This window comes from Metopolophium dirhodum, chromosome 3 (assembly GCF_019925205.1).
Source record: "Metopolophium dirhodum isolate CAU chromosome 3, ASM1992520v1, whole genome shotgun sequence".
NCBI lineage: Eukaryota > Metazoa > Arthropoda > Insecta > Hemiptera > Aphididae > Metopolophium > Metopolophium dirhodum.
In genome coordinates this window covers 24,250,391-24,276,257 of record NC_083562.1, presented here as the reverse complement: position 1 = coordinate 24,276,257, position 25,867 = coordinate 24,250,391, and the positions used below count along the sequence as shown (strand labels likewise).

The 25,867-nt window shown below is 27.4% G+C and overlaps 2 protein-coding genes and 1 pseudogene across 6 annotated transcripts; 1 reads left to right on the top strand and 2 right to left on the bottom strand.

Moving 5' to 3' along the window:
• Nucleotides 1-3,818: 3,818 nt before the first annotated feature.
• Nucleotides 3,819-5,076, bottom strand: LOC132941816 (uncharacterized; annotated as a pseudogene).
• Nucleotides 5,077-6,921: 1,845 nt separating this feature from the next.
• LOC132941815 (translocator protein) lies at nt 6,922-8,257 on the bottom strand. Of its 2 annotated transcripts, XM_061010002.1 has the most exons (5): nt 7,938-8,257; nt 7,672-7,812; nt 7,463-7,583; nt 7,296-7,390; nt 6,922-7,215 (listed from the first exon to the last, which is right to left on the bottom strand). In XM_061010002.1, the coding sequence occupies exons 2-5, from the start codon at nt 7,780-7,782 to the stop codon at nt 7,030-7,032; spliced, it is 513 nt and encodes a 170-aa protein (XP_060865985.1). In that variant the 5' UTR covers nt 7,783-7,812; nt 7,938-8,257; the 3' UTR covers nt 6,922-7,029. The 2 variants fall into 2 exon arrangements, with proteins under 2 accessions (XP_060865985.1, XP_060865984.1); XM_061010001.1 differs by having other exon boundaries at nt 7,672-8,253.
• Nucleotides 8,258-8,434: 177 nt separating this feature from the next.
• On the top strand, nt 8,435-24,917 carry LOC132941813 (uncharacterized). 4 transcript variants are annotated; one of them, XM_061009998.1, is made up of 20 exons: nt 8,435-8,768; nt 10,129-10,770; nt 12,498-12,691; nt 12,762-12,864; nt 12,957-13,058; nt 13,120-13,283; nt 13,357-13,549; nt 13,898-13,973; nt 16,195-16,369; nt 17,735-17,858; nt 19,678-19,851; nt 19,930-20,035; nt 22,003-22,076; nt 23,177-23,251; nt 23,333-23,481; nt 23,553-23,656; nt 23,722-23,888; nt 23,950-24,102; nt 24,205-24,353; nt 24,432-24,917. In XM_061009998.1, coding segments are annotated over exons 1-20 (3,099 nt in total). In that variant the 5' UTR covers nt 8,435-8,767; the 3' UTR covers nt 24,606-24,917. The 4 variants fall into 4 exon arrangements, with proteins under 4 accessions (XP_060865981.1, XP_060865982.1, XP_060865980.1 ...); XM_061009999.1 differs by having other exon boundaries at nt 12,954-13,058; nt 19,681-19,851; XM_061009997.1 differs by having other exon boundaries at nt 8,436-8,764; nt 12,954-13,058.
• The last annotated feature ends 950 nt before the right edge of the window (nt 24,918-25,867 follow it).

Here is a 25,867-nt window from a genome sequence, read left to right as displayed (position 1 = left end):
TTCGTATTGTAATTTAATTACCAAACGAATTTAAATTCCCCAACACGGCAACACTGTGTCTAAGGGAACCGGCAGGAGAATGCCTTTTATAAATGTCTATACATTTGTGGACTGTGATGACTAGATCACAAAGATTCCTGTAAAAAAACATAATTTATTATGATTTATCTATGGACCGTATACTTAGGTACTGAGTATAATATATAAGTTCTATGGATTTACCATATTAAATAATATATTTTATATCATCTATGGAAATCGTCAATTATCGACATTCGTCGGCGACGATTGACAATTCTAATAACTTCAGTGAACAAAAAAATAATAAGCCTATATTGATAGATAGTTCGTTAAGCTGTATATTATATATTATAGCCGTATATTGTATGTTACCTATATATAATAATGTAAGTTGTAACACAAACTCGCACATTTCGTTATTATCTAGTTATTTTCATAAAATATTTCGATACTTTCAAGTTGCAGTTCGGAGCAAGATGAAGATAGCTGTTTCTTCGGCGACGGCGTCACTCTAGCTAGGTTTTACCGGAAGAGTCGATGTTTACGCGTAAGTTTGTTTTCATTTACTTTTTAGTCGGTTACTAACTGAAAAAAAAAGGTAACCTAACCTAATAAAATAAAACATTTTATTATCCATAGTTGCACATAACTGATAGATTCAAATTGGTATAATAATATATTTTACAATGTTATTTCTGTTTAAAATGTATTATTTTATATTAATCATAGCCGCGGAAAGATTCAAGCCTACTTCTGTATTAAATTAATATTGCCACTGGATGTTATTAAATAAATTAAATTGATTAAGATATAAATAATTTTTGAAAAAAAATCTTTATTTTTATCGTTATCAGTTTTTAAGTTGTATACTCTTTTAAATAAATTATAAAATTCATTTTTCAATTTTTCTTTTCATCTTCTGTAGCAGGATATTATTGAATTATTCTGAGTATTTCAATCTATAAAAAGGTAGGTAAGTGGATGTCGCTCTGCTGTACAGTAGGTTACAAGGGGGTCACTGTAATGGATGGTGTTAAATTTGAATTCAATGATATAATATAATTGTATGAAAAAAACGATTCTGAGCGAAAACAGTCAGTCAGCCTATGATATTACCAAGTATATTTGATGATATTATTGTGAATAAAGCAATTTATATATAACCTATTTACGTGGAGCCTAAGAGCCTTGTGTTCAATTTACAATCTTTAGCTATAAAAGTTGAACATTTTATAAATATTTAACTACAAAATAATTATTAAATTATAAATTTGATAAATGTTGTCAAAATTTGATCTTTAAATGCTTATAAAAAAAAATTGTACCTATGTATTTTTAATATTTTTCAACTGATATTGTATAAATATATCAGGAGCCTTGTATTAAATTTTTACATTTTTTGGCCCAACAGATAAAACTTTATCGATATTTATTGAAAAAAAAACTAAAAAAATTGAAAACTAAAAATGTCCGTAAACAGCTCAAAATGATTCAAAATATTTTCAAAATTGCATGATGTATAGAAAATGCTAATATAAACATTCAGTGAAATTTTCAAGTATCTAAATTCGTTCGTTTTTGAATTACAACAAAATAAGGAAATCGCTACATGAGAAATCGAGTGAATATCCAATGTTATAAAAATTTGAATTTCAAACGCTCATAAAAATTTAATTTGACTTTCTTACAGACATTTTTTTTTTTGATAAAGGTAGACAAACTTATGGATATTCTTGTATTACATTTTAAAATCTTAGATTTAAAAAGAAAAATTTTTACGAATTTTTAACTCAAAATAATTTGCTAATTTTCATGATTTTTCCATATTTTGTCAATTTATGAACTTTGAATACTTAAAAAAAAAAAACTGTGACTAAGGATTTTTAATATTTTTCATCTGCCTTTGAAACAATATACTAGGAGCCTTCTATTAATTTTTCAAGCTTTTTTAGCCAACAAATAAAATTTTATTGATATCTTTAGAAAAAAAACTAAAAAAAAATGGAAAATGAAAATGTCCCTAAACAGTTCAAAATAAATCAAAATATTTTGAAAATGTTATAGTGTATAGAAAATGCAAATATAAACAACCAGTGAAAATTTCAAGTACGGTCATTTGTTTTAAAGTTACACCAAAAACCAAATTCAATTTTATGTAAAAATTCCCGTTTTTCCTTAATTTTTCTTTTGTTTATCTTGTCGCTTTACTTTTGACCCCCCAAAGTACCAACTAGATTCACTTTCCTATCAGAAAAGGTACTGTTGAAGAAAATCGAAGCATTTTTACTGCTCTAAAAGGTGTCCTCAGACACAAAAATAAAAAAAAAACACACATCATTGTAAAATCAATACATTCATCGCTCCGCTCAGAATCTAAAATTCAATTTTGGACAAGTTGTTTATTACCTAGTTTCTTAACCTTATACCTACATATTTTGATGTTTAAATTTGTTTTGTCTTTAATGATTTTAAATGATGTAAAAACATTTGAATCTCTAACTGCAGAAAGGGGACAAGTCAATTTTTATTAATTTCGATTTTGTTATCATTTTTTATTAGGCATGCGTAAATACATAGTTTACTGCAGAAAGGAGTCAAATCCGACCATCCAAACGCTTAATATTGTGTTTGGAACTTTCAGTTTACTACAGAAGAGTTATGATTTCGTTTTTTGACCCTCCTGAAAAGTTATAAAAATGGACCGTGCAAAAACGTTTAAACTGTCTTAAGTTAAAATTAATATTTAATACACAATTGTCATATTAATATACGTCAAGTATAGTGTATACTCGTATTGAATCCGTTAAAAATATTAATATTATATTACAACCTATAGTAGATTATGATGCCAGTACTGAATACACACAGCATTTAATAATATATTTATTAGCTAATTTTATTGTAGAATGTACATTATATTATTAACATTAAAAGCTTAATGAGTGCTACTAAGCAATATTGACGGCGATTCTAAATTACAGAACCACATTCTAAAATAGAACACCCTAGGAAAAAATATAAAATTACTAAGAAATTTGGAAAAATCTAAATCCTTGGAAAACTTTACTTTTAACATTGTTCTTCTCATAAAATCGCAGTATTTTTGCTTTTTTCGATGTTTATTGTTGATGAAATGTTTTGTTCATCAGTCAAAAAGTCGAAGCATTCAATACAAGGTTCCTCGTGAGATTTATACACCGATTACAACAAACCCAAATTCTACCAGTACAATATACACACGATTTCCACCGCAGTCACATAAATTAATTTTACACCAGCGTGTCGACGCTTAACCATAGATAATATAAGAATGGATAGAACATAAGAACTTATCACATGAAACTTTAGTGATACTATTTTTAAGGTTATATGGGGAAAATATTGATATGATAATTGATAAATAATAATAAATATTTTAAATATTTAACAAAGTTTAGAGTAATTTTCCAGGCACAAGTGGTACAACAATCAAAATACAAACTGACAAATATCTAAATATAACTGACTATCATGTTATCATTATTATTTAATAAAATAGTTTTGCACATAAAAAGCCCCATATCGTCTTTCTCTCTTTACGTTCTCTCTTCCCCAAAAAAGCACACGGCCCCATATGGAACTGGTATAGGCATGTCCTATCCATTCTTATATTATCTATGCGCTTAACAATACTATCTAATAAAAACCAAATAAATTACAAAGCATTAACGTTTATTAGTGTTAATATACGACTACGGTTTTATAGAAATATTTATATTTTATAGTAATCATTTTTTACATAGACATTTGTTTTGGTAGGTACAGGGCTACAATTCTGACCACAGTAACTATGGCTAATCTTAGGCGATTAAAGGAGGTATCGCAGCGCAGCTGTAACAGATACTGCGCTGATCATTGACTAACGGATGTAATATATGAGCGAAAAAACACGATCGCGACGTGGCACAAAACAAGGCGAATATCCGTCGGCAGGCACGGTGCACGAAACACGTGCGGAAAAGCCTGTCCCAACGGATGAAAACGAGGGGAAAACGAACGGGCGAACGCAAACAATTGAAAGCACGGATTTGAACTATTGTCCGGCGAACAGAATGGCGTCCAACCGGACACAAATGCGCGGAGCGAACTCGGGATAATCGTGCACGGTGGCGATACGTACTACACAGGCCCGATAAAGGCGATAAGTGTGGGGGCAAACTAAACTAACTTTCAAACCGGTGCCCAAACACTCCTTACAAAACTATATACTTATAATAGTCTATGTCGCGGTTAGCACCGCAGCAAACCCCATTCGCCGAGCGAATCTCTTCACCCGGCTCCACAGTGAGCGACGTTTAGGTCTGGTGGCGGGTTACTGTAGTTTCCATTTCTGCAGCATCTCCACGGCCGCAAACAGATACCATTTCCTGTAAACTGGCGGTCTCCGGGCCCAAAGGTTATGTCAAACCATTTTTCGACTCGGCATCCCCAATTGACTGTGGTGTCATGTTCTGTATTGGACTAAACTGTTGCGCGTACGGATTCGACCGGCTTAACCAGTGGTAAAGTTGGCGAGACGGACGACATCGTGCCGACGTCGATAAGTTCTGTGTCGACGTGTGTCATTACTGCACTGTTAGTTGTTTCCGCACGCAGTGAATCTGGCAAAACGGTAATTTCCGTGGACGGCATCGCATCAGAAGTGCATCGACTCCGGCATTTATTAGGAATGCCATATTGGGCATCGACTTACATAGTCTTTGAACTCTTGATATCACTAATGTCGACCGTTATCTGACGATTTTCACGTAAATCGCTGAAATCTTGTATCATCAAAGCGGCCGAGGGCTGCAAATCGATCTGAACGGTCGCCTCGCCTTCGGAAATTAACTGCTTTGGCATGTTGGGTAACGATTTATATCGTCGATGCAGTGTTTTAAGCTGGTGAGATCATTGTCTTGAAATCTTTTAGGGCGATTTTGCCGGATATCGTCAAACACATGTACCTATCATTATTTCGGTGGCGGACTGTATCTTGGCTTCGGAGGAATTATTCACTGCTGTGATATTGGACATAATAATAATCTGATGTAGGCTACGGTCAATATATACGACAATTTTACACTGTATTATAATCAATGAATGTTGTAAAAAATATATTTACTGTCTTAAAACAAACTAAACATAATTCAAACAGTTAAAGGCTGCCCACCTGCCCATAGTTTCAAGATTTGTAAAGTTTTTTTTAAATCCAGTCAGTGGGGCCCATTATTTTTTTAATAAAAAAACTAGAGTGTATTTATAGTACCTACCTACTTCACTAATAATTATTTTAAAAATATATAAAACGCATTTCGACGGAATTCACGTGATTTTTCAAAACGTAAATTGTATAGGTTGAATGTCAATAACATGTTGAATCCATCCACCAAGTGGTCTTACGCCTTCTGGAGAGCCACATAGTGCCGTGCTTATATAAGGGCGCTTTCTTTTCGCCATGCGTGGCCAGCCCAAAAGCCCTTTTTCTTATATCGTCGAATATATTTGGTTTCTGAAATAGCTCCCTGATCTCCACATTATGTCTGATTCTCCACTCTACTGTATTCCTATCTATGCAAGGGCCAAAATTCGACCTCAAATCTTTTCGTTCAAATACTTAGAGGTTATTCTGCTGTATCTCATGAAGCGTCCAATTTTCGCATCCATACATCACCACTGGCCGAGTAAGTGTTCTATACAATTGTACCTTTAGGCTCTTAGACAGCATTCTTGACTTAAACCGCTATTGTTCAATCCAAAAAAGCATCTAAATTGCCTGCATGTATTCTTGCTTTTATCTCATAATGTACTATCCCGGGTCTACTTCAGTAATAGGTACTAAAATTAATTTTAAAAAAGTAAATTATATAATTATAAAAATGAATGCCTTTAGCTGTTGTGAGCTACTGAGCTATAATATTATAGTAAAAATACTTAGCATTTAAATTTAATTATTATGATAATACGAACATACAGATTTAAAAAATTTAATATACCTCTATCTATTTGTTCTTTATAGTCCATTATTTTTTCTTTATTGTTGGTATAATATTTTTAACTTATTTTATTTTGTTTATTGTAATTTTTAAGATTAAATTTTTACACTTCAGTTTAAGTATCTTTACAAGTGTTTGTTGTTTTTGAGGTTGATGATGATGCTGAAGCCCAAAATTAATTCATAGTGTAGCAACTAGCAATAACATTTAAAACAAATCGGGAGAGTTTACACATTTCCTTCAGGTAAACATAATTTTTATCCGGATGAGCTCACACATTTCTTTCAGGTAAACATGGGTAATATTGAACTAGGAGAGTTTTGGTCACTCAAAAACTAATAACCGTAGATACTTTAAATTTTTACCAAGTGTTTATACGACAATTTTCTATACAAGAACATATTTTGACCCATTTTGAGCTATTTATAGCCCGGGGCAATTGAATTGGCTCTCAAGTTTATATTAAAAATTTATTTGAGCTAGACCTAGCAGGTAAAATTATATCTTATACGGACAAGACTGCTAATGCCTCTTATATATACTCTAAGTTAAATTATTATATTTTATTAACTTTGTTGAGTTGAAATAAATAGATATAAATATAAAGTAAGTGTAAAGTGCTAAATTTTAAATGATCTCACGCATTAATACTTTAACTAGAGACCCCAAAAGACAAATCATGCTTCGATGCTTCTGCTGTCATAAATATAATTTATATTATCAATCACATTATCTTGAAAATGTTCTCTTAAACTTTGTTAACAGATATTTAGCTCTAAATTACCTCTAATACTAACCTAAATACAACAATTTTTATTCACATAGGCAGTTTTGGTATTGAACGTGCTGTGACTTTTTAATAATTATATTACAGTATAAAAATAAATAACAGATTTTAACATAATATATTTATATAACCATTTACCATATGATGACAATTTAAATTTTAATAATAAAAATAAGATTATACAAACTCATTGTAATTCAAATACAATTATTCATCATTAACTTTATCTGATATTTCGGGGTTATTTTTATAAATGTTATATGTCAATGCTGTTGCTAACGACAACCAACCTAAGTACGGAATCATAAAATAACTAGCCACTTTGTTTATTTGATAAAATGTTACAATGCAACCAGCTACATTAGTCCACAATACACAAATTTCCACTAAACTCTGGAAAAAAAAAAAAACAATAATTTGTTAGAGTAGTTTAAAATTATACAACAGTTGGCAATTATATTTAATTAGTATACCCATTTTAACTGATGAAACTCAAAGAACAAAGGTGACCATGCCCAATTCAAAACCAATTGTGATGCGTACAATGCCAAAGGAATTTTTGCTGCACCTTTAATTTAAAAATTGTCAATGACACAACTTAAGCTTTTATATTATCACTAGGCAATAGGCATAATCTTACCAAAAAATCCACCTCCACTACGGTATACCATGTATGAGGCATATCCCATTCCTAAATACAAAGTAGTCCAAACTGGACCAAACATATAATTTGGAGGCCTCCAGGATGGTCGATTCAATGTCTAAAACAGATATATAAATCTATATAAATATATATTATCCTTAATCTTCTGTATTAATTAAAACATTAAAAATGCAATTTATGATTACCTCGTACCATCCTTTGATGTTTTTGCGAACAAAAATGCCTCCAATGAAACCACCTATCATAGGTGTTATTGTGAATGTTATAGGAATCCAAGGTATGGTGATTTTGCACATGATTTAGAATGTTAAGATACTTAATATTACCTTAAATAATGTGCAATTATTGTTACAGTTAATTAGAATTGTAAAAATACAATTTTAAATTTCCACTAATGACTTAGGTATAGTAAAATATGAACATCATGAATAATTTATTTTAAGATAGATACCTATTTTTTATTTCATAGATTAAGAAAAACCTCAGAGGAGTACCTGTTCACAGATAATATATCTAATTTACATAACTAATAACTATTAACTTATAATTAATAAGTGATTAATTACTGTCTAATATACTAGATACTTGATACTAGATAGCCGTCTTGTCATTATCAAGTGAAAATTCAAAATAGTGAAAGGAGACGTCAAATGGTCACAGATATAGACTTGATAATTTTTTATATTATTTATTATCAGGTCTATGATATCCATAGACTTATAATGTATATGCAGATATATATACAAGGTTTATCATCATTGTTATTGTTCTATAATAATATCTACATCATATAGACGTATATTGTATATACCTATCATAGACATAATAGATTCTATATTTCTATTATTCATCGTGCTAAAAAATAAGAACCTTGGTATGCGCCGCCATGATACAACACCTGTTTCTTATCATTTCTATGTGTTTTTTTTAATCTTATCAGTTTTCAACCTTTGAGGCTTTGAACTTTTTATTTTTATTACAATTGTTAATCAAATCACTTTTGTTGTGTTGCTGTTTAGTATAATATACATTAACACATACCTTTACAAACTATTACATTTATGGCAATTATTAGAAATTATGTTTCTTTTATGTTTATTACAGTTAGGTGTTTGTTAAACAATTATGAGTTATTAATTAACTCTTCTTTAACATGATAGTACATTTTGAATTACATGTAAATTGATTTTTGTACAATTAATCATATTATAAAGACCTAGTGACCAGCTAAGCTCTCAAAAACTAAAGCTCTTTGTTGTTAATAATCGGGATCAGTTTGTGAGTATGTACCATGTTTTGTCTGTTTTGTTATTGTTCATTTAATTTTCATATTGTTTTCTTATGTGAGGTTTATTATTAGATTATTTAATGTATATCATAATCTTTTAATGAAGTTAGTATCTACTATCTATAATGTTCCAAGTGTATCTAATAATGCTATAATTATAATTTATAAGTACTCAGATTTATTAACTATTGTTTTTAAACGATTCTTACCTGGGTAAAGAAATATGTGGACATTTTTAAGTAGGTTTTTTGATGTCTGTTGTAATATTACATTTTATAGAAAATAGTTAAAAATAACTGTTATTAAATACCGATAAAAATTTACTAATATTGGTACCTATTACCTATATTTAAAACTTAAAAGAGTATAATAATATATTATGTATCATATTTTATAGTTGTTTTGGTTACTATAGTATTATTTTAAATTTCAGCAAATATACTTATTAGGTATCAGATGTAGATCCATTAATAGTTTCTTCTAAACATTAGTTAAATAATAAAATAATATCAGATTTAATACACTTAGTCTGATTAATTTAAATCCAATATGAAATGTTGTATCAAACACATAGTTACAGATGAATGACCGTTTGTCCAAACAACAGTAAACATTGAATTAATATAAATAATTATTTCTTGTTAGTACCTATAGTTAAAGGTACATGTAATATATTTATTACATATACCGATATGTACCTAAGTTAAATTATTATAATTAAAAATAACTGTGTGATTTTGTTACATTGTTTAGTCAATCTTATAAAAAAACAAACATTTTATTGCGTTCATCACAAAAACAATTATACTAATTACTAGTTAGATCTGATATCTATTTCTAAGATAGTTGCAATATTTATTTATTATTTGTACTTTTGTAGTTCATAACATCTATAGCTGTTATAATCATAATAAAATATTCCACGCAAATCTAAAATATTTTATGTTTTATTATTTTTTTATCATGAAACATGATTTATTTTTTACCACATATTTTAGAAAAAATTAAATTTTATCCTAGTAACATCGAATAAAATACAGCTCATTTATGCTCTGGAACTTGTACATTTTAGGGCACCAGTTACAAAATATCTGGGGGTGTCTAGGCACTGCTGGCACCCCCTGTGCGCTCACCTATGTACTTACACCATAATACATTAATTGCTTACAAAATACATAAATGAAATAGAATGGTATTTTATAGTTAATATTATATGCATTGTCAGTATTATGCCTTTGGTAATATTTTAACAATTTTCATTTAAAATAACGGTTTTTTAACATTTTTTTTTTTTTAATTTTGAAGTATCGAATAATTTATGAATATAAATATTTTTGAATACTTTTATTTTCAGTGATGGAAGCCGTTAATAAACTGATTCAACAGTTAAAACACAGAGGAGAATATTTTGTTACTGGTCATGAAAAATTAACACTTAACACAGAAATTCTCCAAACTATTAACACAAGAGTATTATCATCACTGCACAATGATCATATTTTAAATCATCATTATTTATCTGAAATTCTAAAAAAAGTCTCTAAGTTAAAATTACTCAAATCATCAAACTTTGATCTCAATCATTCTATTAAATTATCACCTTTTCATAGTCTAGTTTATTTAGAACTATATGATATAGATATAGAATGTTTGATAGGTTTGAATTATGAAAAAATTGAAGTTCTTATTATACATGGCCCATTAAAATCCTTAGCCGTGTTGTTAAATAGAAAATGGGCTAAACTAAAATATTTAGCACTTAGGGGCAGCCATCTTGAAGCCTTAGATAGGTCAATATTACTAGCACCGTATCTTACATACTTAGAAGCGCCTAGAAACTTACTAACTCAAGTTGAAAATATCGAAAAACTAGAATGTTTAGACATTTTAAATTTAAGCATTAACAGACTGACTCAAGTACCGATATTAAGTGATTATGGAGCTAGAAATTTAACTGTGTTAATATTGAGTTATAATTGCATAAATAATTTAACAGGTAACTATATATAAATTTAAATTTAAATTTTTTATTTTTACTATTTATAAATAATTAGTTGAACGCAGATTTTGCAAAAAAAAAAAAAACACAAAATGTGGATCAAAGTTTTACTCACATACTTTATATAGTTTTATTTTATTTTTTTTCTGTATACTTGTAATTCTTTATACTTATACTTTTATAATATTATAATGTATTTGAATAAAGTTTTGAAATGTTAAGATTATACAAACCCCATAATTTGAGTATGATATAATCTTTTAATTTGTGAGTTTTAATTATAATAGTATTGGTACAAGGTGTGATCTACTCATCTACCAGTTTTATAGTGATTTTATTTTATATTTTCTGTCTAACATCTGATATTATGATCATGGTCTCTTAGTGTATTGTACCTATTTATGATGCATTTAAAGAATGTAAAAAAATTGTTTCTGTACTTCCTGTATCAGCTATTGATTTTTGTATTATTATATATAATTTTATTGTTTGGTATTGGCGCTGTGCAATTATGTATTATATTTTAACGTAGATATGTTTTTGGGCTGGATACAACTTTTTTTTACATAAATATGTTTTTGGGCTGGGTATTTTATTTTTATTTCTGGTTTTTTCTAACCGAAGTTTTTGTTGTCATGGTTACTTATTAACAAAATTATATACAATATGATTCATAGATTTTCCTTGTAGAGGAAAAAATATCGAAAGCGTGCTATGATTTTTTTCTAACAGATTTTGTGTAACACTTATTTATTGCCATAGAAATGCAAATCAACAATAAGAACTTATTTTAAGCTTATCTTAACATATAATATTTTCTGTATTGTATTTCACCAGATTTTATATTATATGCAACCCAGACTTTTAATACACAGACTCTTATTATGTTTATCCATTTGCTGGCTATTATATAATACTAGTTTTCATACTAAAACTAAATTACCAAAATAATTAAATTTGTCCTACTAATTAATGTATCACATAACATTGTTAATAATCTAGTTCGCTGGGATCAACGGTAGATTACATCTTGTACCTATTCCAAACTTAATAAACTATTATTTGGCACATTGATAAATTGTTTTATGAAACTGAATTTTATTTCTTTTATTCATTTTTGTTTATCTTAAAGGCATCTGAGTCTGTGTGTTTTTTAGTACAAAAACATGTCTTTTCAGAAAAAAAATTACGCCCTGTAGAATAGTCGGATTTTGTTAATTTTTATTTTATTTAAAAGAAGAAAACATTTTGCTGGTCAGATCAGAGCCCGATTTTCAAAATCATAATTATAGAAGCTAAAATATGCATATTTGAATAATGCACAATATTTGTTCTTTCTCAAACATATTTTTCTACCACTAAAAGTAAAATGAAAATTCACCCTTTGATCCCACCTGAACAATGTTCTCTTCTTTTAAATAAAAAAAAATTAATGAAATCTGACTATTCTAGGAAGTCAGTGTTTATCCTGTGAAGTCATTTTCGTTGATACACTACACCGTATCGACTCCCCCCCCCCCCTAAATAGGTATCCAGCTGTAGATTAATGGAAAAGTATTATAATTAAGGTAGTAACTAAAATATAAAATATAATTTTCAAATTTTATACAATTTCGTAAAATTGGAATAACTGGTACCAACACCCTTAATACTTTTTTTTATGTATTTAAAACAAATAGAAATTTGTATTTCTTATCATTAAATTTACTTTTATTCATTCTTAGGTTTATCAAAATTGACAAATTTAAAAGTATTAGATTTATCAAATAACATGATTGTGCATCATGAATCTATATCAGCAGTGGGTGATATGGCTTTTTTAAAATATTTAAATTTAAATTATAATCCTGTAACTTATATAAGGAACCATAGAGAAATAACTTGCGGATATCTTCATGAAAATGCAGCTGTTGAACTTGTAAGTAATTAAAAAATATGATTATAAATTAAAATGTCTGTTTATATTTTTTAACTACCCGCTGTTACAGTTTGAACTTGACAATCGGCTACTTTCAAAATCAGAAAAACAATTTGTTGGACAGTCTTCTAGATCATTAGACCTATCATTTTTACATTATCAACAGCCTCCTGGTAAATTATTAATTTATAAAAAAAACATTATGAGTTAATAAATTTAATTCTAACTTTATTATAACATCATTCATTTGCAAATTTTATAGCAGGTGTTAAAGCCAAAAAAATAAGGTCCCCCGTTATTGAAGACCATGAATGGGAAAAAAGTTGCATTATTCAAACTCCTGTGCTACCAACCACATTAAACAAAGGTTCCTTAAATGTTAAAATATATTCTGTATATAGTCTAATTTATTTGTTTTATATTTTTAGAAATTCTGAAGTCAGAACATTTGTCTACCAAAAAAAAAATTGAAAATGTACGGGAAATGTTTGGAGAAGATAACTGGTTACATAGTCATGCTGGAAGTTATGTTCAAGATATTTTGGGTATCAAACAGCAGTCAGAAAATGAATCCTTTTCCAAAGAAGTTCCTGTACAAATTTTATTTTTAAATGTTTTATATTATATAAATAATACAATTAAGTTATTTCTTTATTTTATTATAGGTAGAACAAATTATTGAAGACAGTAATTCAAAATCTAATGATCTTACTGATCAAAAGGAGGGTACTATATTATGTAATGAATCTCAATTGGAAATGGATATAGAGCCTGAAATAGTTGACCAAACATTAAATGTTGACTCAAATCTAGAATGTTACACCTTAAACAAAAACGACGAACCTTTAAAATTATCAGGTAAGCTAGTTTTGAAATTGGTTAAACTAAGTAACATGTTAATTATTATATTATTATACATTAGTAGTTCAATTTGTATAATTGTTGTTCTAATATAAAAGTAACTTAGCATACCCGCCCTTAGGGCAGCATAAATAATATGCCACTGAACCATTTCAAAAAAAAAAAATGTATCTTGTTCAAAAACATGTTTATGTTAAAAGTTTTCATTTTTTAAACTGATATTTCTTATACATGATATGTAATTATATACATTTTTACTGATAATTTAAGTTTCTGATTTTTTATGTAACTGATGTCTTTATGTTCAGTTTGTAAGTATTAAATATATATTTTGTTTTTTTTTAGAAAATTATTGGCGAGCTCAAAATATTGATATAAAAACAAGCAAATATTCCAATATTTTACTATGTTTAACTGAAAGGTCAGTTATAACATTTTTTTATTATTTATCATATTATTATAATATTAACAACTAACTTGGTTGCCATAAGCATATAAAACAATATACCTATAGTATAATGTATAAAAACATAATTATTATTACCATTGATTATAAATATTATAGATTGCTCACATCGTTATGAAGCACTATCGTCAACAACAGTGCTTTATAACGACCACATCCTTTTTTCGTCAATCTTCGCACCGTGTAAATATAGGCCTGAAAGTGATCTATAGTATTTATAATCAATGTTATTACTTAATATTAAAAAATAATTTATATAATTGGCTTATGCGGTCTACCATAATAATAATATAAGTTTAGTATGTGGGCTACTGAACTACAATATATATTATAATAAATTCAGTCATTTTACATAAAACAAATAATTATAGTCTGCTTACCTCCTACCGTAACAACTGTAACAACACCTTACCGTACTAACCTTACCAACCACAGTTCATAACCCCCATAATAACTAATGGCCTTAGTCGCCAAGCTTAAGTTCAAAAAAAAAAAAATAAATAATTATAATTATAAAAAAGCGGGTAAGTAGATGTCGCTATAATCAAAATAAAATAAAAATATAAAGCAACTATTTCCAACAATTTTATAGATTTAACAAATTAAAACATTTACAATAGAACCTGGCTATCTTGAACTTGCTATAAATCAAAATTGTTTTCAGTCCCGATCATTAAGCATTGGATTGACTTGTTAATTTATTTTAGTATGTTTTGATATTATGTTGAATCACCTATTTTTTTTATCCCTTAAGTGAGATATCGAGATTTTATTATTATTAATATCTGTGTAATTTAATTAAGGATTCTTCAATTAAAAATATACGTTACCTATATGGTTCAGATTTCAAGTTTATCCCACTACGAGAAGAGCACCACAAAACATTGCACTTTTTTCTTTACACAATTTTTTTTAACACCCATTCATACCTAAGACATTAATGTCAACATTCAAATACCATTTACCATTATTACTTTAGCCACCTAATAAAGAATCCAAATTTATGATATTGTAAGAAAAGTAACTGTGAAGTAATTAATTACGATTACCTAAAATAACAAATTAAAATAATAATACTGATTTTGATGATTGTATGTTAAAATAAAAATAATGAACTATGTTTGCCAACAATTTTGTTTATGTTTTTTTTCTTTTGAGAAAATCATTAGATTACTAACTAAACTACTTAAGTGTATAAAAAGGTAGTTATAAGAAAAAATTATTTTGCTCCTGTAAATTAAACCTATACCAATTATTTCAAATAAAGTATTAATGCATATTTTACTAAACTTTAGAGGACCATAGTTAATAAACTAGCAAACCAAAATTGATGATTTAACTATTAAAACTTTCAGAAAAAAAAGCTTTACCAGAATCTATTAAAAAATATAGTAGTTACCATTAGAAAAAATAAAGTTAATTTTGCTATTGGTGCTACTGTGTGTTTAAAAATTTAAAAATTGTTATAAAAAAATTGCCTGTTAAAAATAAAGAAACATGTTTTTTTTCGTTTTAATGAAATTCTAAGTCGTTGATCCATCATCGTTAAAAAATCCCGCGTACAATGACATAAGATACATGGTGATGTATCTTAGCCCTCTATTTTTAGTTGATTTATGTACCCAACTTTACCTTGTCCCCCTCTTCCACCTATTTATTTTTTTTTTTATTTGTCTTCATATACTCCACCTATAGACCTAAAATAAAACGTGTATGGCTGTATAAATATATAATTATATAAATGGCTCAAAATGATACCGATAAAAAACATAATTTTGTAGAATTATATAATGTGATGATTAATTGAAAATCCATCATTTTCTAAAAGCGGAAAAAACAATGTTAATCTGTGCTCAACTCATTTCAACGGCACCTTAGACTAAACCCTAACATTGATTTTTATAATATTAACTAAGAGATATAAAGAGAAAATGTATTAAGTTGTTTAAAATAATAAATAATATAATATGATAATTGATAACCATAATGATACCTATGGGGATAGCTATAATATTGGCAGACTGCATACTACACTCATATTTAGTTAGGTAATAATTTTATTTTTATTTCTTTATATTTACAATCTATTATGTAGAGAATAATATATTAATGTTATAAAACTAAAAAAAAAAAAAAATATATTGTTAACAATAACTTATTAATTTGGTATCTATAGAGAATTAAAAGAAAGAAATTCTGTTGATGGTAATTTGATTGCTACCTGGAGCCGAGATTCCATTGAAAGTTGTGTCAAAATTGGCTTTGATCCCATTAAATTACAATTAAACTTTATGACTATTCGAAAAAACCTAAATCAAAGAATATATACAATGAGTGATGATGATGCAAAAGTAAGCAAAAGTATTAAACAATTTTCAATAGTAGACTTTCAAATTATGTGTATTTTATAATGGTTCTTTATATTTACTAGTTTTTAGTTTTTGTGATGTAGATAGTATAATAATAGGTCTTGTATTTTTTGTTTTATACTCGTTTTACTTATTTTTATTAATTTTACAAATCTATAATATATTTACAATAAGCAAATATAATATAAGAAAAGTAATTTACCTGTAGTATGAGGAGGCAGGCTATCTAGTGACAGAACTCTCAAGAAATGGCATTATAGTTAGGGATTTAATAAATCCCTGCACCAGTGTATTTTTAACTGATGGGAGGGGAGTTTTAGTGGTTAAATTCAGCTGTGTTGATGGTTTCAATGTTAAGGTTGTTGTAGAGTGCTGAGTGAGTTGTTGGAAACATACCAAGGGGCAGAGGTTAGTAAACAGAAGATTATGGATTAAAATTCCTGAATTGTTTTTGTTTGTGATAGTTCGGCACAACCTCATATCGGTACCATAAGCCCAAATGGGCCTTCACATTGATTTGTAAATAGTTATTATATTATGGAGGGAAAGATTTGATTTAAGGATAGGGTGGAAGAAGTGTAGTCTACTGTTAAGTTTTTTTCTTGTGGATTTTAAGTGAGACGTTTTTCTAAAATTAGGCCCAAATATTTAAATTGGGTTTCAACTGGAATTTCTGTTCCCCAAAGTGAAGGACAAGTGAGATTTCTCGTCTGTAATTTTAATTTTCCAATTGGATGCCCTTTTTTCTATTTCTATGGTTGATGGTTAGAGGATGCAATAATGTTATCACTATGTTCAATTAATATTGCTGTGTTATATGCGTATACTATGAGGCGATTAGAATTTTATTTCACATTCGGTATGTCTGAGGTGAATATATTGTAAAGGTCTGGAGATAGATCGCTTCCTTAGGGGACTCCTGTTTGAATTTTGAAATAAGGAGAGAATGTGTTACCTTGCCTAATGACAAGATTGAATGTTTGGATCCAAGCCAAATTATGAATTGGGAATGATGTTTTGGGCTTGAGTAAATTATTTGATTCTGCTGGGAAAAATTGTTGGTTTTGTTAACACTGGTAATAAATTAATGTGAGAAGTGACATTGGTTGAGTTCGTCTACCTCCTTTTATTTAAAAGTAAAATAAGCTTTTTCTTAAAAACCTTATTAAAACTTTTGCACTAGAGTATATAATTAATTTTGATATGTATGTATTAAAATTTATATCTACAATCCATTACTCAAAATCATGATTTTCTTGAGATAGGTTCTTGTTAAAGTTAAATCATAATATCATGTAATACATTTTATATTTTGTGATCTATTTATTTATGTATTTATATTTTCAGGAATTTTTAAACATTATTAGTATGCAGTTAGAATCAAGAACATTAAGTGAAATGAACCAATTAGTATTTAAATGTATAAAATGTGCAACAATATTTTGTCAAGAAAGTAATAGAAATGTTCTTAGTAAGTACAACCAATTTAAAGAAAGAAAAAAAGGTGAGCAAGTGGGTGTCGCTCTTCTGTACAGTAGGTTATAAATGGGTCACTGTAATGGATGGTGTTAAATTTGAATTCAATGATATAATAATATCATTGTATATGTATAAGAAAAACGATTCTGAGCGAAGATGGTCAGACCAGCCTATAATATCACTAAGTATATTTGATGATATAATAGTGAATAAAGTAATTTTTCAATAATCTATTTACATGGAACCTTGTTTTAAATTTTCAATCCTTAGTAATAAAAGTTGAACATTCTATATATTTTTAACTACAATATTTGATATATAAATTTGATAAATTTTGTCAAAAATCGAAATTTAAATGCTCATTAAAAATAATTGTGCATATGTATTTTTAATATTTTTAACCTGCTATTATAACAATAAATCAGGAGTCTTGTATTAAATGTTCACACTTTTGGTCCAACAAATACAATTTTATTGATATTTATAGAAAAAAAAGGCCAAAATTTAAAAATAAAGCCGTAAATGGTTCCTAGAAATTAAAGAAGGGTACATTAGAACTTAACTTACCATAAAGTATAATCTATATATTTAATTCTGAAAATACAGTTGAATGAAACATAGTTATTACATTGATTTCCCATAGCTATTTTCTCCCAAAAATTAGATACCAATATCCTTCAAAAAAAAATCTTGACCACCTTCTACAGTTCTACCAACAAACAATTAAGAAAATAGTAAACATGTTTTTAAATCATATAATATACACAAAAAAAAATTTACCTTTGAATTATTAACAATTATTCTAATTATATTATCATTCTGACATATAATGTTTTATACAAATAAAATAAATAGCTAAAATATCGGCTAAATATTTAATATTTGAAGGAAAATAGTTTCTCATTTTTGGAGAAAAATGGACCCACCCCATTCAATATTAGTTAGTATAATAGTGTGATAGTATTATTTATTACTGTTTGTTGTAAAATTGACTAAATCCTATAGTTTTAAATTGTAAATATTTTTATAAATACAGTGAAACTTCCATATAACGAAGTCGAATAAGCAGCAAAAAAAATTCGTTATATAGAGGAATTCGTTAAATAGAATTACGTATTTTTTTCAACTTTTTTTTTATTATTTTTTTATTATGTATATTGTATGTATGTAAAAACAACATCAAACATCATATTACAGTTTAATTTAATTTTTAACCTTAAATATAATTTAAAAGAAATAACCAGTAAGTTTTGTTTGCTTATTAATTTTGAAAATTGTCCTTCTTTCGTAAAAAGTTTCTATATCGTCAAGTTTTACATCATATTACAGTTTAATTTAATTTTTAACCTTAAATATAATTTAAAAGAAATAACCAGTAAGTTTTGTTTGCTTATTATTTTTGAAAATTGTCCTTTCATAAAAAGTTTCTATATCGTCAAGTTTCGGTGTCTTATCTTTATCGGGTACATTGTTCATGTACAATTTTTTGAACTATGACATAAACTATCAATTTGATAGTGACAACATTTACAAAAACTGGTTTTTATCGAATAATTATTTTGTTATATAGAAACATCAGATTCGTTATTTGGAGATAAATTTACGTGTAATTAACAATGAAGGTCATAGTTCTTAAAAATATATCGTTAAACAGAAAATTTTGTTAAATGGAAGTTTGTTATATAGAAGTTTCACTGTATATATAAAAAAAAACTGATTATAATATTATAAAAATAAAGTATTTAAGGTAATATGTAAGTTGTACTCCTATAAATATTTATCTTAATAATTAAATAAAAAATGTTTTCCAGAAGAAAAAAGAAAAAACTGTTGTCCTAGTTGTGACAGTTATATCATTGTGCAAATAGAAGAAGAATTTCTTCCATCTACTTCTAATAACCTAATGCAACCCTCAGAAATAGATGAGCAACATTTTGTTGAAGAAGACAACTCCAATAATTCAACTCCTATTAATTCAAGATCTAGTAAGATAAAAAATATAGTTATTTATAGTTATATATAATATGTATTTAATAACAATATCAAATTTTAAACATTTAAAGGCTCAGAAGAACCGGAACAAAGAATATTTTCTAGTAATGATAGTGATATAGAAGTCATAAGTAATCCTAGTGAGAAATCTGTGGAAATTCTAGAAGTAATATCGAGGTATGCCTGTCCTATATTTATGTTTTTTAACCTTAAACAGTTAGGAATAGAGATCAAATAAATAAAATCTTCACAACAATTCAATATTTCAAAAAAAAATATCTCATGGCTATAAATAGTGTAACTTTATTGTGAACTTTTTCTTTTTGATAAAGGTAGAAAAACTTTTATTAAACTTGCTTATGCTATCTATGAAAAGAAAAAATTATCATGGCTATAAATAACTCAAAAAAAGTCAAAATAGTTTCAAAATGTTACCAAGTCTGGAAAATACTATTATATACATATTTGGTGAACATTTCGATTACCAGGTATCTGGGGTTATTCGTTTTTGAATTACAACAAAATATTAAAAATTGATTAATTGTAATTCGATAATTCCTAATAACCGCTGAATATCAAATATCGTAAAAATTATAAGTTCAAACGCTCCTAAAAAATGAATGTTCCTTTTCAGCAAACTTTTTTTTGTTTGTTATAAGTAGAAAAACCTATGTGAAATCTTCTATTAACATTTTTAATCTTAGCTATAAAAAGAAAAACTAATATGAATTTCTAACTGAAAAATAATTTACATTTAAAAAAATTTTCATGGCTCAAAAAAAGTCAAAATTGTTTGAAGATTTTACCCTGTATGGAAAATTATTTTTTAAATTTGGTAAAAATTTCAAGTGTCCAGGGTGATTTTTGAATTAAAGAAGATATAAAAAATCAATAGACGAATATTTCGTTAATTTACCGCTAAATATCAAATATTGTAAACATTTTAAATTCAAATGCTCGTAAAAATTAATATTAGTTTCTGCTTAACTTTTTTTTGTTTACAATATAAAATGTTGTAGTAGAAGGCTCCTAGGTTATTGTTTCAAAGGCAGATGAAAAAAATTAAAAATCCTTAGTCACAGTTTTTATTTATAAGCATTTAAAGTTCAAATTTTGACGAAATACGGAAAAATCACGAAAAATAGCAAATTATTTTGAGTTGAGAATTCATAAAAATTTTTCTTTTTAAATCTAAGATTTGAAAATGTAATATAAGATTACTCATAAGTTTGTCTACCTCTATCAAAAAAAAAAATGTCTAGAAGAAACTTAAATTAAATTTTTATGAGCGTCTGAAATTTATATTTTTACAACATTTGATATTTACTCGATTTCTCACGTAACAATTTTCTTATTTTATTGTAATTAAAAAACAAATGACTGTAGATACTTGAAAATTTCACTGAATGTTTATATTAGCATTTTCTATACACCATAAAATGTTGAAAATATTTTGACTCTCTTTGAGCTGTTTACGGACATTGTCAGTTTTCAATTTTTTTAGTTTTTTTTTCTATAAATATCAATAAATTTTTATTTGTGGGGAAAAAAAGCGTGAAAATGTAATATAAGGCTCCTGGTATATCGTTCTAATAGCAGTTGAAAAATATTAAAAATACATAGGCACAATTTTTTTTTATAAGCATTTAAAGTTCAAATTTTGACAACATTTATCAAATTTATAATTTATTAATTATTTTGTACCTAGTTAAAAATGTATAAAATGTTTACTTTTATGGCTAAGGATTAAAAATTTAAAACAAGGCTCCACGTAAATAGGTTATATATAAATTACTTTATTCACAATAATATCATCAAATATACTTGGTAATATCATAGGCTGACTGACCGTTTTCGCTCAGATTCGTTTTTCTTATACAATGATATTACATCATTGAATTCAAATTTAACACCATCCATTACAGTGACCCCCTTGTAACCTACTGTACAGCAGAGCGACACCCACTTATCCACCTTTTTTTTTTTATTCATTACTTTAATTAAGTAAATTTTTTTACTGTTATGAGATAAACTGTTCAATATCTAGTTTAGACTTAGTAATGATCCCGCCATCCCAGAATACGCATATTTAATAATTGTTTTACTTGTGTTTTTTTAAAATTAAAATTGTATTTGTATTATAGTACAGAAAACAAATCAGAAAAATCTCAGTTGACTATTGATGTTCGTACTGCATTAACTGAAAGTAGCTCTTCAGGTTAGTTTTTCAATCATCTTAGAAATTAGAACATTAATATTTTTACTCTGTTGAGAATAAAATAATGACGAAAACCATTACTTCCATTGATTAGAACTGTACTCTGTTTAAAATAAGAAATGGATACGGCGGTTAACTTTTAAGGAGGGGCATGGCCTTACTACACTGCAAGTATATAGATTGGTGACAAACTTGTGTTACCTATATGCCGCTGCCATATGCGTTTCTTATTTTAAACAAAGTGTAATATTATATTATAGATCATTACTGCATGTTGTATCCAGCTCATGTGCTGAGTCAGTGATTTTATTCTCCTTATTTCTTTCCTTTATTTTATTCTTTCCGTAATGTGTAATAATAATATAAATTATGTGTTATAAGTAGTATGGAGTTCAGTGACGTATCTACGGGGTGATATGGTGGTGTCCCCCCCAGAAACAAAATTTTGTAAACAATACAACATGTATAATATAATAATATGAATAGACGTGTATACTAAAACACTGTATTAAAATCTTTATATCCCCCTCCCCCCTGTGAAAAATCCTATGATACGCTACTGATTGAGTTGCTCGATTTTGTCCATAATGCAAATATAATAAATGTAGTGTACAGTGCACTTATGTGTCAATTTTGGTCAGTCCTTTTTCAAATATAGTATACATTTGGCATGGTGAATTGGTGAGTATTGTCATCAATAAACATTGAACAATTGTATAAATTTTTTTGTTTAGTTAAATTAAATTTATACATTTCTCACTACATAATAAATAATTTTAGTATGTCAAAGTTGATCTTGTTTTGTTACTTATGCCTTGTAGTTAGTTTTAAATATAATTTTAAACTTCCTTCATTTATTATATGTATATTTTACAAATATTTTGTTTGGATATCTATAAAATATTAAATTTAATTCAAGTTAATTAATAATTATATATTTCTAATAGTTAAGTTATTTTATAATAAATAAGTACAAATCTTAATAAAATAACTGACATTAACCAATTCCTTTTTAACGGCTCAAAAATGTATCTTTTACATTTTCATTTATTGTGGTTTTTGTTGCATTTTAATTGAATTAATATTAAAATTAATATTAGGATCGATGACAGACAGTGTGTGTACCGCTTATGAAAGTCGAAAGCAGCACAACAACAGTTCATCAACAATAAAAGGTACTCTATTAGAACTAAATATGATATACTTGTCTAATGAATACATTACAAATATGTATATTATTTGCATAATAAAAACAGGAAGTAACATCGATTCTAGGATTCCATCGGTAGTGGATATGCCTATTAAGTTCTCTTATGATGATTTTGTATCAATTGACCTAAGGTTAAAATCATATGTTCAACATAAATTTTTCGGGGATAAAGAAGAATTTGTACTTGTTTTTCGAGTATGTTGTATGATTAAGTTTGGTTTTAAATATTTTATTAAAATGAAATACAATTTTTTTTTACTCAACAGTGTAATTGTATAATGACAAGCCCTGATCACAGACTTGATGGATGTGTGATCATATCCAACAAATCATTATATGTATTTAAATTTGTTGGCCAACCAGACGAACTGTAAGTAGTTGAAACATTAATTTATATGTTATTCTTATGCATCATTAAATTATAATCTCGTACAGCTTACAAAAAGTGTCTAGACATCGGTTGAGTCTTGTCAAATCTATAGCTACTCTTCCGTGGAATGTTGGTCTAGCCATATGTGTCAGTCAACCAGAACAAGACATCAAATATACATTTGTTCTCTATGTGCCACATATCACTATACGATTAATTGCATTTTTAGAAAGTATGTGATTATTAAAATGTTGACTATCAATATTCTATTCCACTGTTCACCACTGTTTCAGGAATAAAACCATTTGAACGACGAGATGTATTAGTTTCATCCCCAAACACTAATTCTTATCTATATGTCAACAATATTCTTTACAAAAATGAATTGCACTTACCAATTATTCACGTGGTATTCTGTGAGTGTGTGACAATCATCACAGATAATGGTAATTAATATATGGTTATTAACACTTATTAGCCTAAGCTAAAATTACATGTATATGTTATCGTAGATATATAATGGATGTAATAAATAATATTTATTTTAGGACTTGTAGAAATTATTGACTTACCCGGTATAGTGATTACCGAATATGAACTGGTAGTATTAGGTGGTGAATGTGCATGGCTGATACCTTACGATGAACATTTCCCAACATTAGCTCATGTTCAACAAATGAGTACATTCAATCGCATTGTGAGTTATGCAAATTTAAAATTACACATTTATTAAACAAAAATGTGAAATTAACTCATATTGAATTTTTTTTTACAGGATAAAAATGAAGAGACACTTGGCTTACACTTTAATGGCAATGTATCATGGTTATTAATAGTAAATCATATTGAAGCTGAACATATTATGGATGAAATAATAAGAATATTAACAAACGCTAAACAAAAATTGTGTTCTGCCATGCAAATGGCCAATTTAAATTGCTCAACTTAGTGAATCAAATCATCCAATAAAACTGTTACAGCTCAACATATCTCAGAAGTCAGAAACGTGTGCAATTCAAATTTATTATTTTTAAATGAGAATATTTTTTTTATTAATAAACTCTTATTGACTTCAACATTATTCTTTTTCATGTGTTCATGTGGTTAATTGTTATGAATGCATACCATTAGAGGGTAATGTATAACCATTTTATTCATTGTTATTTATTATTATTTCTGCATAATATTTTGTTTACAAAAAATTTAAATTATTTGTAATTAATTGTATTTAATATTCAATTATTAAAAAATATCTGCTTTATATTGTGTGTTGATTTGCCTATTTTATTAATAATCTAAATTTGTAATAATTGAGAATTTTTTTTAGATAAATATTGTAATAAAATTAATTTTTTTTTTTTTTATTAAACTTAAGCCCGGCGATTATGGCCATTAGCTGTTGTAGGGGTAAGGTTGGTATAATAGGTTTTACGATTGTTACGGTAGGTAGCAAACACGTGTATGTGTGGCAAGGTTTTTAACTACTATGAACCCGGGTGGTCACCCATCCGAGAGCTAGTAGCTGTGGCCGTTACTTACTCCCAGTTGCATTCCGCGACTGGTAGCAGCCAACGCGCCACGCCAAGCCACATAAAATTATTTATCTTGAAAATCCTGTCAATTTTATTTTTTTATTATTAAAATGTATGGCTTTACAATACTTATATCGTCAATTTTGTTTAATCATAAAAGTATAAAACTTTCAATCAAATAATTTTTTCTTTAAATTTGAAACTTACTACTCACTTACTTCAATTTGAAACAATTATATTTAATATATATGCGTATTTAAAAGGGCTTATCTTATAATTGGGTAGGTGCTAAGTCAGGGTAAACCCATTGTATTTCTATTCTCCCCAAACATAAAAATAGAACTAATGTTTTAATTTTAACAGGCTAGTGACCAAAACCAACAAAAGGTTTATACAATAAACTATACCTTAACATATTAATTGAACAAGACAAATGATAACATACTATTAAGGGGTGATGTTCAGTATAAAATTTTGAGATTTTCATTGCATGACGCATTGTTCAAAGAGGCGCATTGAATAAACTATTTGTAAAGGAAAACGGAATAAATAATTTATATAACGCATTACTAAAAGCTTATAAACTGTATAATATAAACTACTAGTAATCAATAATAATTATCATAATCTACAGTCATCAGTAGTCAAATTAAAAATGAAATATCTTATGGAAATTTGT